This window comes from Phyllobates terribilis, unplaced genomic scaffold, assembly GCF_046119375.1.
Source record: "Phyllobates terribilis strain yellow unplaced genomic scaffold, ASM4611937v1 Scaffold_1__5_contigs__length_1240528914, whole genome shotgun sequence".
Lineage (NCBI taxonomy): Eukaryota > Metazoa > Chordata > Amphibia > Anura > Dendrobatidae > Phyllobates > Phyllobates terribilis.
In genome coordinates this window covers 1,092,909,302-1,092,923,607 of record NW_027362761.1, presented here as the reverse complement: position 1 = coordinate 1,092,923,607, position 14,306 = coordinate 1,092,909,302, and the positions used below count along the sequence as shown (strand labels likewise).

Here is a 14,306-nt window from a genome sequence, read left to right as displayed (position 1 = left end):
ATGTTTGGTTTTGTATGGAGATGTTGCACATTCTACTGTGGTTGATCTCCGTAACTTTCACCTGACCCTTTACCTGTTCCCCTTCCCCCTATTTTTTTTTTTTTTAGTTTTTGTACTTTACTGTCTGCTATACTGGTTTTTATACTTTTTTTTTAGCTTTTGAGGCCTAAGGCCAAGCTCATGCAATATTTAAGAATCAATTCTCAATCTCTCCCAAACTTTTTTTTTTTTGCTGACACCTGACTTTTGGGGGTTGGTTTCTAGCGCTTGCTAGGAATGATATATTGCTATATTGCTGACTACATTGATATATTGCTGACTTTCTTTAAGATAGGTCATAAATATCAGATAGTTGGGGCCAACACCCGTCTCCCCCACTTATCCGCTGCCGTCAACTCTAACAGCCACAGCTGTAGACGGTATAAAGAGCGATACAGGTGATGATTGGTGGGGGAGTAAATCCTACTGTAAGGATAGTGGAAAAGCCTATTAAATAATGCTAAATCTTTTTTTTTGTTGGTGATACAGGCCCTGCTCACTCCTACTGCTGTAATCTCTGATGGGGATTATTTACTGTAAGAGCAGTGAGACTGTCATTTCCTGCCACAAGTTCAAGAAGGCCTTTGATGCCTTTCTTAAAAAATGTTACAGGTTAAAGGTACTAGATTTTGAAGATTAGATTTGTTGATTCCTGAAGCCGGGAAGGAATTTTTCCTCTAAAATGGAGCAAATATCATCCACGTCATAGCAGTTTTGCCTTTCTTTAGATCAACACAGTGGGATTACACTGTAGGTTGGATTTAGTGGCCAATGTTTTTTTTTCCCACCTTAACATCTAAATAGCTTTTCTTTTGAATAACCTTCAATGACACATTGTGGGGACTGTTTTATAAAAACTGTCTAAAAGTAAACTATCTTTTTAAGCATTTGATGCCCATAGGAACCAATCACAACATAGCTTTTATTTCTTATTCTTCTGGTAAAATGAGAGTTGTGCTGGGATTGCTTTGGGCATCAAATATGGTTTACTTTTACAGTTTTTAGTAATTCTGTCAGTATTGAGCATGAAGAGATGAAAGACTTGCCTCGCTGAATATATGACCAGCACAATGTGAAGATGTAAGGTGCCTCAGCGAGGTAGTCGTGGGCGAGTTGTAGCCCTTGCTCGCTCTGGCACCCTACAGACAATTCGTGTCCTCCCTCTGATGTGTGGCTGTGTATGTGGTGCTCTCCACTTACTTCAAACCATCCGATCATGGCTGTCTCCATGCATTTCTCTTCTGGGACCAAGGCAGCAATAAACTCAGAGGACACGAGGTTCTTAACCAGAACTTGGACTTTAATTGGGGAAGAGGAATATGTACAGTATTTACAGGATGCAGATATAATGGATAAGGCCTGACAGGTTATTATCTCTCTCACAGGCGCTGGCAACATCTTCAGCCCTGGTTCCCTCTTTGAGTGAAGCATCTCTGTGACTCTGTCTCTAGCCCAAGAGACTCTTCTGTAATACTAACAGTGATCTGGATCCAATCTCTCCCCCACGTCTTAGCCTGGAGTCCTATTTATCTTCTTCTGCTTCTTGCAGACTAGAAGTGCCCTGGGTCCTCAACACTTCCTTTGAGTTTCTCCGGCCGGCTAACAGGACTCTTGCTCTTGCGTAGGGAGACTTTCACACTAGTGATCCCACTGTCTGAGGGTGTGGAGCTCCCGTCTACCCTAGCAGCCACATATATTCAGGCTGCCCGTAATGGTCACTGTCCTATCTCTAACTGCCCCCTGGACACTAAAACAGAGGCTTTTTGCCAATGTGCCCACCCTCTGTGAGCTGTCATCACAGAACTTTAACCCATCACTGTCTATAACACTGCTAGCAGACTCAACCTGACATCTGCACCCAGGACAGTGGCATCTTGTGGCTGATTACCGGTACTGCAGCCCACAAAGAACTATGCCAGAGCTAACCCCTTAGCTTGGCCTACCACAGTTCAGAGGGGATTGATTAAGGGAACACTTTCCTTAACTACTTCAGTGCCAAAGGAAGGCTACGTCCTTCCCCACTATTACAAAGAAGTAAACTTCTCCCTTCTTCATAGATAAGTTAGCAACGTATTCCATTGTTAATACAATTCATTCTTTATGGTACACAACTTGTCCCCTCTCAAAGGATGGAATGTACAGAGCACGCACCGTGCAGTACATCAGGGAAATACTGACAACTAGTGATGAGCGAGCGTGCTCGTTTAACCCTTTCGCTGAGCATTCTCGGGTGCTTTCCAAGTATCTTCGGCGTGCTCCTATATTAAGTTAGAGTCCCTACGTCTGCTTGATTTATGACTGTTAGGCAATCCCTGCATGTGATGAGGCTGACTATTTGTTAGGGAATCCTCACATGTGTTGAAGCCTACTAACAGTCATAAATCATGCAGACGCAGGGCCTCTAACTTAATATACGAGCACGCCGAAGATATTCGGAAAGCACCCGAGCGTGCTCGGCGAAAGGGTTAAACGAACACACTCGCTCATCACTACTGACAACTGCTGTGTTGCTTGTCCAATTTTTTTTTTTTTTTACCATATACCCCATCTTTAACCTAAGGCATGCCCTAACCTAAGGCATTTGAATCACAAGTGGTACATATGAGACCCTTCCCAAAACCAGACCCCTATACCAATACAAACCTTAGATCAGACCACCTAAGGCAGGGGCGGAGAACCTCCAGGCCATTTAAGGCCCGCGATGACCTTTTCTCTGGCCCTGGGCAGATTCCTAGAGACTGCAGTTCTTAGGCTGACAGACCCATTTTGCCCACTGCTGGCCCTTTAATTTCTTCTTTCGCTGCTAGTACGCGCACGCAGAGTTCACTACTGAGTGCTGCTGTGCTTGAAGTGAAGGATTACGCCCTGATGCTGGCCAGTGCCATAGTCTGGCCCTACTTTGTGTACGGAGCTCCCGTTCTACAGATGAAGAGAGCAGAGGCAGCCCCAGTGTAACCTGTGATGTATGCACCAACCCCAATGTCTCTTGTGATGTGTATATACTCCATCCGCAGTGTCTCCTTTGATGTGTATATTCTAGCCCCACTGTCTCCATATCCTATGATGTATATACTTCAGCCCAATGATGTATATGCTCCAGCCTCAGTTTCTCCTGTAATTAATATTCTCTAGTCCCAGTGTCTCTTGTGATGTATATGCTGCAGCCCCAATGACTCCTTTTGTATATACTCCAGTCACAGTGTCTCCTATCTGATGTACATGCACCAGTCCCGGTGTAACAGGCCAGATTAACCCCCCGCCCAGAATATACCCGGGGTTAAAGTGGCCTCCGGGTTAGAATATACCCCAGCTGCTGTAGATCAGATTTTTCAGGCTTTTGAGAACCATTGAGTGATATACTCAATAACGGGACCCCAGGCAACACACGGGGGGCAGAGACAGCGCACGGGACCCCTGACAGAGCACATGGGGGCAGAGAAAGCGAGCAAGGGGGGGGGGGGGAGCCAGCGCGCAAGGTGGGGGGGGGGAGACAGCGCTCAGGGCCCCTGTGTGGTCTCTTCCCCCCTGTGCACTGTCTGGGACCCCCTGTGCACTGTTTGGGACCCCCTGTGTGATGTCTGGGGCCCTGTTCTTGAGTATATCACTCAATCCTGTGTGATGTCTGGGGCCCCTGTGTGATATCTGGGACCCCTGTGCGCTGTTTGGGACCCTCTGTGTGATGTCTGGGGCCCCGTTCTTGAGTATATCACTCAATCCTGTGTGATGTCTGGGACCCTCTGTGTGATGTCTGGGGCCCCGTTCTTGAGTATATCACTCAATCCTGTGCAATGTCTGGGGCCCCTGTGCGATCAGATTTTTCACGTTTATGAGCACCATTGAGTGATATACTGAAGAATTACGTAATTTTTCAACATTTTATTGTTTAAAACTCTAAACACACAGACTTTTTTTTACTTCAACTAGAAAACCTTGACGGTTCATAAAAAACTTCACTGTTCAGGATATAATAAAAGTCATAACATTCTGAAACTTCAACTTATAAAGGTACCTTTACATGGGGCGATTATTGGTTCCAGAGAGGCTTTCGGCCGATAATCGTACACATGGCTGGTGACAGGACACTACAATATAAACGTTCAAAGGTAAACACTGATAACATTAAAATGATTGGTAAACACTGATAACAACATTAAAATGATCATGCTCTTTTTCAAGATAAAGTGCATGTTCTGTTGTTGACTGCAGATTGAAGCTTGCGGGATAGGTCAACCAATCCATGGTGTCACCGACTTTTGTGTGGATGACTATGTCACAACTCAACAGATTTGCTGTGGCCATGATTTCTGCATCAGTTGCCCAGTCTCCATCCCGAGGGATGCCAAAGGTGTTCACATATTCATTCACATCTTCATTAAAGTAGCCCTGTAGTTTTTTGGACAAGTCAGTTTTCATGTGGTGGATCACTCTAGCTCTGAGAAGGGAGTAGTTGTCCTCTGTTTCTGTCAGGATATAGCTGATGGCCCGAAAGTAGCAGTTCCCATCACCTTTGGTTTTATATGTACGCCGTGGTTGTCCAAGATGTCTTGTGCATCCAAAGTACACAACCCTACTAAACGTAAGGTCAAGAGTGGTGGTAAGATACTTCCTTCCTGAACTTGATAGTGGGTTGAAAGTCTTGATTTGCGTGTGTTTCTGTGTGGCAGAGTCACTGGGACAGTTATCAGGGGACTGGGGTGGTAGAGAAGTCAATTCATCCTGGTAAATCTTAAGGTTGCTGGCATGGTAGGTGTTGCTTAGTATTTTGCCAGTCTTATTGTTCTTAAGTTTTACTCGTCCCTTGGTTAAGGATTCCACAACTAAGTAGGGTCCAACCCAGCGTGGTTCCATCTTCGAACCCATGCGATGAATACGACATTGATTCTTGATATAAACAATCTTGCCAGCAGTGATTTCTCTGTTGTTGTCGGCGATCAAAGGTACACTTTTGGTGTACCTGAGCAGAATGGATGTTGGTACTTACAGCTGAGTGGATCCTGTTATGAATGGTTGTGAGTGTATTTAGCACATCAGGGTTGGCATCATCTGAAAGAGACATGACATCCACAGTGTCATTTGCTGATGGATTGAGGTCAATAGGAAGCTTAGCCTTTCGTACATACATGACCTCAAATGGAGTGCACTTGGTTGAAGCATGCACAGATGTGTGATAGGCAAACAAAACACCAGGGATGAACTGGTCCCAGTTGATTCCTTGGTCATTGACAAGCTTGCTAAGAGATTCTTTGAGTGTTCGATTGTCACGTTCCCGCTGGCCATTTGTTTGTGGGTGGTAGGCAGATGAAATGCGGTGATCTGTTTGAAAATGATCCATCAGGTTGTCGATGATCGAGTTCACAAACTCTTTTCCCTGGTTGCTAATCAAAGTGTCCATACAGCCTAAGTGGCAAATAATGGTGTACAAACATTTTGCTACTGACATGGTACTCTTGTCTGGAACAGCTGTTGCTACAGTCCACTTGGAGAAATGATCAGTGACAGCAAGAGGACCGATCATATCAATCCCAACTAAGTTCCATACTTTTCCAGGCACTGATATACTGTTGAGTGGTGGAGCTTCTTTGCTGATTTTGGGACTTGTGACAAAACATTTTGACAGGCTTTGACATGTTGGTGAGCATCTTTCTTCATTCCCTTCCAGTAATAATGGTCAGAAATTTTGGCAAATGTTTTATCTCTGCCAAAATGGCCACCAGAAGTTGGGTTGTCGTTACAGGCCTTCAGGATATTTGGCTGTCGGCTTTTAGTGCGAACATCCTTTTTTCCATAGCAAATAATCCCTTTCTCTGCTCGATATGGCTTAGATGTTTGTCTTAACTGGGACTTGGCGTTTGAACATTTCTCTGGAGGTAGATCGTAGATCCACTGGGGGTAATTTTGTTCTGTTACAGTGTAGAATCTCAAAATCTGATCATACAGTTGGTCTTCCATTGTTGTCAAAATTGGAAAATTTATTTTTCTGTTGGAGGTGTTCCAAGTTCACTTTATATACCTTATCAGGATAGAATAGGAACTCACACTGGAGAACTTAAAGCGCATATCATAGAGAGCAGGGAGAAGCATACATAACAAGTTACAACAAATAACATTAACTATGCACTGATGGAACTGCACCAGCTACTGTCAGTTCATTGTAATGCCTCCAACATATGCTGTAAGTCTAGTCCACCCGTTCCCATGCACTAGATTTGCTGCTGATTTTCCACAGGGAAAAAAATCAACCAATCTGCATCCCAATGATGTGGATTTTTTTGTGCAGAATCACAGCAGATTTCTCCGTGTCACGTGGAAGAGGGAAATCTACTGCAGACTGCATCAAAATCTGACAAAAGCCGCATGAAATGGTATATGGTTTGTGTATGTGCATCTATATATACTGTAGCACTACAGCAGCAAAAACACACTAGAATGGGTTTATTATGGCCTAGGCCAAACTATACCCTGGGGTATAAATTGGCTTAGGCCAGATTATACTCCTCCGGGCCAAAATATACCCCTGCTGCTGTAGATCAGATTTTTCACCCTTATGAGAACCATTGAGTGATATACTCAAGAACGGGGCCCCAGACTTCGCACAGGATTGAGTGATATACTCAAGAACGGGGTCCCAGACAGCGCACAGGGGGGCAGAGAAAGCTCACAGGGGCACTGCGCGCTCCCCCCCCCTTACGCGCTGTCTCTGCCCCCTGTGCGCTGCCTGGGGCCTCTGTGTGCTGCCTGGGGTCCCTGTGCACTGACTGTGGCCCCATTATTAAGTATATCACTCAATGGTTCTCAAAAGCGTGTCAAATCTGATCTACAGCAGCTGGCATATATTCTGACCCGGAGGGGTATAATCTGGCCTAGGCCAATGTATACCCCGGGGTATATTCTGGCCCAGAGGGGTATAATCTGGCCTAGGCCAATTTATACCCCGGGGTATAGTTTGGCCTAGGCCAGAATATACCCAGGGTATAATCTGGCCTAGGCCACTTTAACCCCGGGTATATTCTGGGCAGGGGGGTTAATCTGGCCTGTTACACCGGTGTCTCCTATGCAATGTATATGCTTCAGTCCCAGTGTCACCTATACGATGTAGATGCACCAGTCCCACTGGAGCTGTGATGATTTTCTCATCTTGAAGAGACATGTAGTGTAATCCACATCTCTGTTCGGAACAATTACTGCAAATTCTTTACAAAACTTATAAAGAGTTGACTTCAAGTCCAGATCTACACAATCTGGAAAAGTAGTTGCAAGTTGCATCATCATTGTTATCACCTAACATCACAGCCGCACGAAAGAGAAGCTGTTCCAACCATCATATTAGGCGTGAGTTAATTAATTGTTTGACCAAATATAGCAAGATCATTTTCAAGTCGATAATTTTATATGGCCCCTCGAATTATGGTATAAACATCCTAATGGCTCTCTGCAAGAAAAAGTTCCCCTACCCCAGCCCTTATGTATTACAAATCCCCGATCAAAACCCCCAGTTCAGACCCCTAAACTAATGCAAACAGCAGACCCCTCGGCACTAATCTAGACCAGCTAAGAGGCCCTACACTGATCTAGACCACAGTCCTGACCCCCTGCACTAAATACAAAACCAAGACAAGACCCCCTAGACTATTACAAACCCAAGACCAGACCCGTTAAACTAATATGAACCATAGACAAGATACCCTAAATTAACTAAGACCAACGAGAAGAGGTGAATATGTAGTCCATATTCAGGAGACTTCCAGTTTCCAATATTCCATGTGTGCCTTGGATATTTCAGGAGAGTTGGCCAATATAGCCTATTCTGCTGTGTCAAATATATTATAACCATTGTGATCTTAGTATTAAATAGTACAGGAATTGAACAAACATCCTTTATTTAGGAATACAAGTTCTACTCAGTTGTACTGCTGCATTTGTAGTCTTTGGAAACTTTAATAAATTAGTAATGTTCAGTAAAGTTGTCACACACAGGGATTCTTTACTGTGAGAGCAGTGAAAAGATGCAATTCCCTGCCACAAGGCCAGGATTAATTTCTTGAAAAATATATTAAGTTATGGGTACAAAATATTACTATGAATGCTGCATATTTCAGTGGTAGACTTTTCTAATAATTCCATATTTTTATTTCCATTTCCCAGCAAGTTACGGGTAGAAGTTTTGGCGACAAAGACTTCCGTACTGGATTGGAGAATGGAATTCTTCTTTGCGAGTAAGTCAAATTCTTTTCTTCGCTTCATATTTTACTAGAAGAGATTTATAGTGAAGCTCAGACAGAGTCCAGGCATGTACATGAGCTGTGGTTTGTTTGTTGATGCCGCATTGCTGCGATGTTCTCCTACAATAAAAAGAGCAATGGAAATAAAAAGGAAATTCTCAGGAAACCATTAATTTTACAAACCCTGCCCTTGTTATTTAATGTGCATTCTTTTGCTGCTCCTTTTGATACTTAAGAATGTAGTCAGGAGAATGTGCTACAAAAATTGTGGTAGAAGAGTAATCAAATTAAAATGACGGCAGAACATCGGCAATATTAGGTTCAATACGAAATATTCTCAAGAATGAAATGACATATGTCAAATGAAGGTATGTACATACAGTACAGACCAAAAGTTTGGACACACCTTCTCATTTAAAGATTTTTCTGTATTTTCATGACTTTGAAAATTGTACATTCACACTGAAGGCATCAAAACTATGAATTACCACATGTGGAATTATATACTTAACAAAAAAGTGTGAAACAACTGAAAATATGTTTTATATTCTAGGTTCTTCAAAGTAGCCACCTTTTGCTTTGATGACTGCTTAGCACACTCTTGGCATTCTCTTGATGAGCTTCAAGAGGTAGTCACCGGAAATGGTCTTCACTTCACAGGTGTGCCCTGTCAGGTTTAGTAAGTGGGATTTCTTGCCTTATAAATGGGTTTGGGACCATCAGTTGTGTTGTGCGGAAGTCAGGTGGATACACAGCTGATAGTCCTACTGAATAGACTGTTAGAATTTGTATTATGGCAAGAAAAAAGCAGCTAAGTAAAGAAAAACGAGTGGCCATCATTACTTTAAGAAATGAAGGTCAGTCAGTCCGAAAAATTGGGCAAACTTTGAAAGTGTCCCCAAGTGCAGTTGCAAAAACCATCAAGCGCTACAAAGAAACTGGCTCACATGAGGACCGCCCCAAGAAAGGAAGACCAAGAGTCACCTCTGCTTCTGAGGATAAGTTTATCCGAGTCACCAGCCTCAGAAATCGCAGGTTAACAGCAGCTCAGATTAGATACCAGGTCAATGCCACACAGAGTTCTAGCAGCAGACACATCTCTACAACAGCTGTTAAGAGGAGAGTTTGTGCAGCAGGCCTTCATTGTAAAATAGCTGCTAGGAAACCACTGCTAAGGATAGGCAACAAGCAGAAGAGACTTGTTTGAGCTAAAGAACACAAGGAATGGACATTAGACCAGTGGAAATCTGTGCTTTGGTCTGATGAGTACAAATTTGAGATCTTTGGTTCCAACCACCGTGTCTTTGTGCGACGCAGAAAAGGTGAACGGATGGACTCTACATGCCTGGTTCCCACCGTGAAGTATGGAGGAGGAGGTGTGATGGTGTGGGGGTGCTTTGCTGGTGACACTGTTGGGGATTTATTCAAAATTGAAGGCATACTGAACCAGCATGGCTACCACAGCATCTTGCAGCGGCATGCTATTCCATCCGGTTTGCGTTTAGTTGGACCATCATTTATTTTTCAACAGGACAATGACCCCAAACACCTCCAGGCTGTGTAAGGGCTATTTGACCAAGAAGGAGAGTGATGGGGGGCTACGCCAGATGACCTGGCCTCCACAGCCACCAGACCTGAACCCAATCGAGATGGTTTGGGGTGAGCTGGTCCGCCGAGTGAAGGCAAAAGGGCCAACAAGTGCTAAGCATCTCTGGGAACTCCTTCAAGATTGTTAGAAGACCATTTCCGGTGACTACCTCTTGAAGCTCATCAAGAGAATGCCAAGAGCGTGCAAAGCAGTCATCAAAGCAAAAGGTGGCTACTGTGAAAAACCTAGAATATAAGACATATTTTCAGTTGTTTCACACTTTTTTGTTAAGTATATAATTCCACATGTGTTAATTCATAGTTTTGATGCCTTCAGTGTGAATGTACAATTTTCATAGTCATGAAAATACAGAAAAATCTTTAAATGAGAAGGTGTGTCCAAACTTTTGGTCTGTACTGTACATTTTGTATCATTTACAGATCATGGCGTGTTTAAAGTGATTTGCAAAAAAAGGTTCAAATTTTAGCTATACCACATCAATCGGATAATGCAAAGTAGCTGGTATCACGAATAGTGATGAGCAAGCGTGCTCATTTAACCCTTTCACCAAGCATGCTCGGGTGCTTATCGAGTATCTTCGGCGTGCTCATGTTTTATGTTGGAGTCCCTGCGTCTGCATGATTTACAGCTGAAAGATATCCTCAACACATGTGAGGATTCCCTAACAAACAAGCAATCCCTGCATGTGTTCAGGCTGTCTTACAGCTGTAAATCATGCAGACGCAGGGACTCAAACATAATATACGAGCACGCCGAAGATACTCGGTAAGCACCTGAGCATGCTCGGTGAAAGGGTTAAACAAGCACGCTCGCTCATCACTAATCACGAAGCTTTTTAGTCCATTTTTTTTGCAAAAAAAAGAATGGCTAAAGTTGAGTTTGGGATCTGTTCACATCTGCGTACAGAAATGCAAAAAAGAGTGCTGGATCCCTGACATGAGAGGTGCCTAATGAACCCCGTTATCTATAAAAGGATTAGTCTGGTTTCCATCATGGGGTGGTCAGTATTTTTGGCCAGATCTTAGTGGAGCCTCCAGTGCAATGTGGAAAAAAGCCTGCAATTGTCTATCCATGTTTAGGAACCGCCCTGTCTGCACTTCTTATTTTCAGGTCACAGAAAATGCCAATATAATGAGTTGAAATATCTAACTTTGGCTGCTTTTCAAATTTATGATGTACTAATAGATGCCATTGTTTTTAGCGGTCCAGCAGCAGGTAATCTTTAGCATTTTTCTATGTATTGCTGCTCCCTTCCAGGTGCTTGTCAGAGACCTACATCTACATGTAAATGATGGTGTGTTGCAGTCCCTGCACTGTGATGTGACGACCTTGGTGCAATGAATGGAAATATTCAGTGCTATATTGATCAGAGGGAGCTCCACCAATTAGCGAGTGATCTCCAGTGATTGACATTGACTGGAATAACCCATTAATTCTGATTATGCTGCTGAAAGCAGTTGTCCGCTTGTCGACACATAAGTAAATTCTTGCAAGGGGGAAGTTTTCTGTTTTGATTGCGGTAGAGTGCTTGGCATAAAGACTGTGATTCTCACATAGTATAGGCTCAGAACATGTAGTCAGTAAAGATGAATAAATTGCTTTGTAGGACCCTGGTCCAGCGGTAATGTCTGTATTCCCTCGCCACCAAACAGGAACCCTGCAATCTTCTTTCTTCATCCCTGGAACCTGTGATTAGTAGGTCTGGCGCTATGTCGTGTGTGCATCATGCAGCAATCATGATGTCTCACCAGGCTTTCAAATAAGAAGAGGCGCCGGGGATGCCAGCAGGTAGGAGGAGGTTTGCAGGGCTCCCATCTGGTGGCCACAGACTACTGATGTAGCTGCTGGACCAGGGGTCCTACAAATGATTCATTCATCTCTAGTAAAAGGCAATGGTGGAATAGTTACAATAAGGGGTTGTCCATGTTTTTGTTTTTATTATTACTTTATGGGCTTCATGTACTCAAAAATAGACACCTGTACCTCCACCCGCCGCGCCCCACTGCGGCCTCTGGTCTACGTTGATATGACTGCAGCTATGTTACATGGCCGCTTCTGCCAATCCTCGGGCTCAGTGGGGATACTGATGTTGCGGCACATAGCTGATGAACGTAGTGATTGGCTGCAATAATCTCAGGATATTGATGGGATATCACCAACGCGGCCATATCAACAAAGATGGAGTCTACAGTGAGGATCTAGGGGCAGGAGTACAGCTGTGGGTGCAGTTGTCCTCCTTGTGTTTGAGTACAGGAAGCCTACGGAGAAAAAGAAAATTTTAACCTGACATCCCCTTTAACTTACATTTCACTTGCACATTTTTTTTTTAATGTGATGTTAATCTTTCTATTTCGATTACATGTAGCTGTAAAATTTGTAAAAAGACCTAGGGTTGAGCAAAAAAATTTGAAGGACCAAAGTGACAAGGCCTCAGGCGAAGTCATGATATCTTTGCGTACCAATCACAAAGGTTCCCCAGATGCCTGTATTTGGGCGATGGATGTGGAGGTTTGCACTGCCCTGGTCTGGCTGCCAGCAAATCTTTTTGCTCAACTCTATAAAGAACCAAATTTGACTGCAGTTCTATATTTTAAGATGTATTTCGTTATGTAATAGTGTTTTGTAGACCACCCCCGTGTGGTTATATAGTACTTACATGGGCGTTAGATGTAGTTTGAGCCCCCTGACAATGAGGGGTTTACAATAGTCCCATGCTGGGGTGAGCGGAGCAGCAGCTGCAGATCTGTAGGTTGCCATCTCTAGGAGATAGGCTTTTGCATTGTCTCTATTCTTGCGTCAGCCTTCCTTCCATACGTTCCGGGTAGCGTGGGTGGCTTGTCTCTTTATGTGTACATGATTTCTTGTTTTGAAAAGCTGTAATTTTAGTCTAATTAGTGCAGGTAATTAGAGACTCCATTTCATTCAGTGCTATGTGATCATGAATTGAGCAGGTCTGGGGCAGGCATGTGGCTGTATAAGAAGTGCGGAAATGGGGGGAGGGGTGGGTCTTTACAGTCCTGTCTTTACATTGTGGTTTAATTAGGTCTTAGAGGAAAATGAGTTCTAAGGATAGAACAGTAAGACCTCGCTGTTATTATAAGGGATATTTAGTTTCTGTGTATTAGCTTGTTTGGAGGATTAGGTAACATACAGTAGTTGACATTCTTGGTAAGTAGCTACATTCTAGTGGTAATGTAATTGTTACTGATGCTTAAGTTTTACCACATCAATTATCTAAAAGTCCTTTGTGACAATGCAACATGATACACCAGTATTAATAATAACCAAATATTATGTAAGTATCCACTAAAATAAGTACTGATCAGATTACTAAACCTGTATGTCTTGTCTTCATCAACGAAAAGCATTTGTCTAAGATTTAAAAGTCATGGATGCTTTCTGCCACAATCAGAGCCGCACCGATCCGCAGGTCATGTGTTGTTACTGATCATAGATGCAAACTATCTCTTCAGAGAGGAAGAAGACTTGAACTCCAGCGCCACCTATTGGTAGTAGCAATCCTAAAAGTCAATATCGACCCTTTAACCCTTTCACCCCCGAGCCTGTTTTCACCTTCCGGACCCCTATGTTTCAGTTAACAGATGACGGACATGAGTGGGGACTTGCTTTTTTTGTGAATGAAGTTGAAGCTTTTATTGCGAACGTTTTACATAACCTTTCGGATCACATTTATCCTGCGCTCTACGCTGAGCACTTATATCAGGGTTTCAATTTAAATCTCTGAATGACCTGATTCAGATGAAACCCCCAAGGGATCCATCCACTATAATGAGGCAGCAGAGTTACTATGGCCTCTGTTCAGCGGCGTCCTTCTTTTCAGAAGTTCACAAAACTGTGGCTGACGGTACTTTTATGCACGCCTAAAAAGACAGACACCACCGTAACACAGGTCAGACGGCATCCACAGTGACTCCATCTGCCTCATTATAGGAATCTTCTGCCAGTGTTCCATCTGAATCACTTATTTCAGAGATTTACAGGGAAACCCCGATGTAAGCACACAGCGCAGGATAAATGTGAGCCGAGCATTACTGCGACCTTTGGGAGGCAGAATGAACAAATCAACAGTAGGTGAAGATTTGCTTTTATTTATTTTTTATGCCGTTCCTCGTGCTTTATAATTGATTAGACGACTTTATTCTTCAGGTTGGTGCGATTACAGCAATATCAGATTGATATCTGGTTTTCATATTTGGCTGCTGTCGCACACTAAAAGATGTTTTTTATTGTAAAAACAAGTTTTTGCATCCATGTATTTTGAGGGTTATAATTTTTCCATATTTCTGCCGACAGAGTTATGTAAGGGCTTGTTTATTTCGGGAAGAGTTGACGTTTTTATTGGTACTATTTTCGGACACATAACATTTTTTGATCGCTTTCTATTCAGATTTTTGGGAGACAGAATGAACAAAAACCAG

At 43.2% G+C, this 14,306-nt stretch overlaps 1 protein-coding gene across 8 annotated transcripts in view; it reads left to right on the top strand.

Moving 5' to 3' along the window:
• Positions 1-14,306, top strand: part of LIMCH1 (LIM and calponin homology domains 1) — a 365,336-nt gene that overhangs the window by 95,355 nt on the left and 255,675 nt on the right. For all 8 annotated transcript variants that reach the window (XM_073645636.1, XM_073645633.1, XM_073645646.1 and 5 more), the window contains exon 2: positions 8,182-8,252. In XM_073645636.1, coding sequence (XP_073501737.1) covers positions 8,182-8,252 — 71 coding nt within the window. The remainder of the gene's footprint in view (positions 1-8,181; positions 8,253-14,306) is intronic.